The sequence below is a fragment of the Diabrotica undecimpunctata genome, chromosome 5 (assembly GCF_040954645.1).
Source record: "Diabrotica undecimpunctata isolate CICGRU chromosome 5, icDiaUnde3, whole genome shotgun sequence".
In the NCBI taxonomy this organism is placed as follows: Eukaryota; Metazoa; Arthropoda; class Insecta; order Coleoptera; family Chrysomelidae; genus Diabrotica; species Diabrotica undecimpunctata.
In genome coordinates this window covers 70,360,816-70,362,611 of record NC_092807.1, presented here as the reverse complement: position 1 = coordinate 70,362,611, position 1,796 = coordinate 70,360,816, and the positions used below count along the sequence as shown (strand labels likewise).

The 1,796-nt window shown below is 32.2% G+C and overlaps 1 protein-coding gene across 1 annotated transcript; it reads right to left on the bottom strand.

Annotated features, from left to right (window-relative positions):
* Positions 1–519: 519 nt before the first annotated feature.
* Positions 520–1,533, bottom strand: LOC140440650 (uncharacterized). Its single transcript, XM_072531018.1, has 2 exons — positions 988–1,533; positions 520–930 (listed from the first exon to the last, which is right to left on the bottom strand). The coding sequence occupies exons 1-2, from the start codon at positions 1,067–1,069 to the stop codon at positions 659–661; spliced, it is 354 nt and encodes a 117-aa protein (XP_072387119.1). The 5' UTR covers positions 1,070–1,533; the 3' UTR covers positions 520–658.
* Positions 1,534–1,796: the final 263 nt, after the last annotated feature.

The window sequence follows — 1,796 nt, the reverse complement described above, 5'->3', positions numbered from 1 at the left end:
GTGCAATGGATTTTCAAGTGCAGATAAAAGGTCAATCACTATTTGGCCACCAAGTCCAAGTGGAGATTTTTCTTTTTCCGTGTTTGCTCCAGCGTACGGTATAAAAGTAAACAAGTACCCATCTGATGAACACAAATACCACAACTTGAAACCAAATCTTACCGGCTTTCCTTTTATAAACATCTTACAGGAATGGCGACCAAAATAGGGTACCATTTGTTCGTCGATCGATAGATTGTGGGCGAATATTCCAAACTGTTTATTCCTAGCGTTTATGGCTTCAAAAAATGGTTGAAGTTTTGCGAATTTATCATTTTGATTGAGATTTGCATTGTTTGATAGATGGATATTTCTTTTGATATTCCTGAACATGTTTCTACTCATACATTTTCTTACAATAGGCAAACCCTTATCTTCGTCCAAACTCCAGTATAAATCTGTTTGCGGTAATATGTGGTAACCCGATAGTATCAAAATACCAAGAATTTTTTTTAAGTCTTTTATGCAAAATTTAAAATCCTGACGATTATTATCACGAGCATATTTTACTGAAAACTCAACTATCATGGTCAAAAGTTCTTCGTCAAAAAACATTAAGAAAATTTCCAATGGTGTTTTGCCCTCCAGTGCGTCTTTTATTTGTTGTAGACTATTATGTTCATTTGAGGTAGGTAAATGGGTATAAACAACTTCTTTTTTTTTCCCACTCTATATTTTCCCTCTCTTTTTTACCAGAAAATCGTCTTTTCTTTCCTGGCACAGGTTCTTCAGGCTCATCGCAAATGTCATTATCGATATCAACCTCAATTTCCAAGGTAACAGCTATTTCTTTATCAATTGATTCGTCATTCATAAGTAAATTCTCGTCAATATCCTCTTCATCAGTCAACTCGTCTACATTAGGTGGTATATAGACAGCATCCACAAATCCTATCAAAATTTATGATGTTATTTATACACGAAAAATAAAAAATTATATCAACATACCTCGTTCTATTTCTAAATCATTAACAATTTCTTCTAACGCACTTTCTAGCTCCCTATGGGTCAAAATATGTCTTTTTGGCATAGCTAAATTCAGTAATAAACAGCACGTGTATACTTAGTTCTTGTCGATACGAAATCTACCGCATAACTAACCACTATAACTACTAAAGAATGAGCCGACAAGATCTGTCGAGTTGCTGCGTACTTATTCACAGATTCCGCCAACGGTGCGCTAACGCACCACTATATAATGACAATCTGTTTCTTAGAAAAATAAATATCTTATCACCAAAAATGACTTATACATAGATTTGTTTATCTTTTCAGAACAGTAATAAATAAAAAGCGTCCAAACAAAAATGTATCATATAGTTTATTTTTAAAGTTATGGCTAGGCATTTTTAAAATGGTAAACATGAACTATATTAAAAAATTCACAGAAAGCAAGGAAACAATAAAAATAGAAAGATAATATATTGAATTAAATGTTTAAAGGTTGTATATTAAACTACCGCAATGAGGTTTTCTGTTGAAATGCTTTAATAAAAAAAAAAAAATCTAAAAGGTAATGGTGCGTATACGCACCATTGGCCGAAAATGGGTTAATTTTTTATGTAGGATATGTCCAATTGATAAGGGATGTAAACGTCCTAGATTGTCATTGTTGATACTTTCTATATAAACATGAATAATATTAAAATTATACTTATCTGACAAAACATTGAACAGACGAGTTTCGTTTGTATGTGATTTATCAGAAGTTTTTTCTCCCATGTTTTGATTGCCTTTTAATGAGTTTATATCCGTGT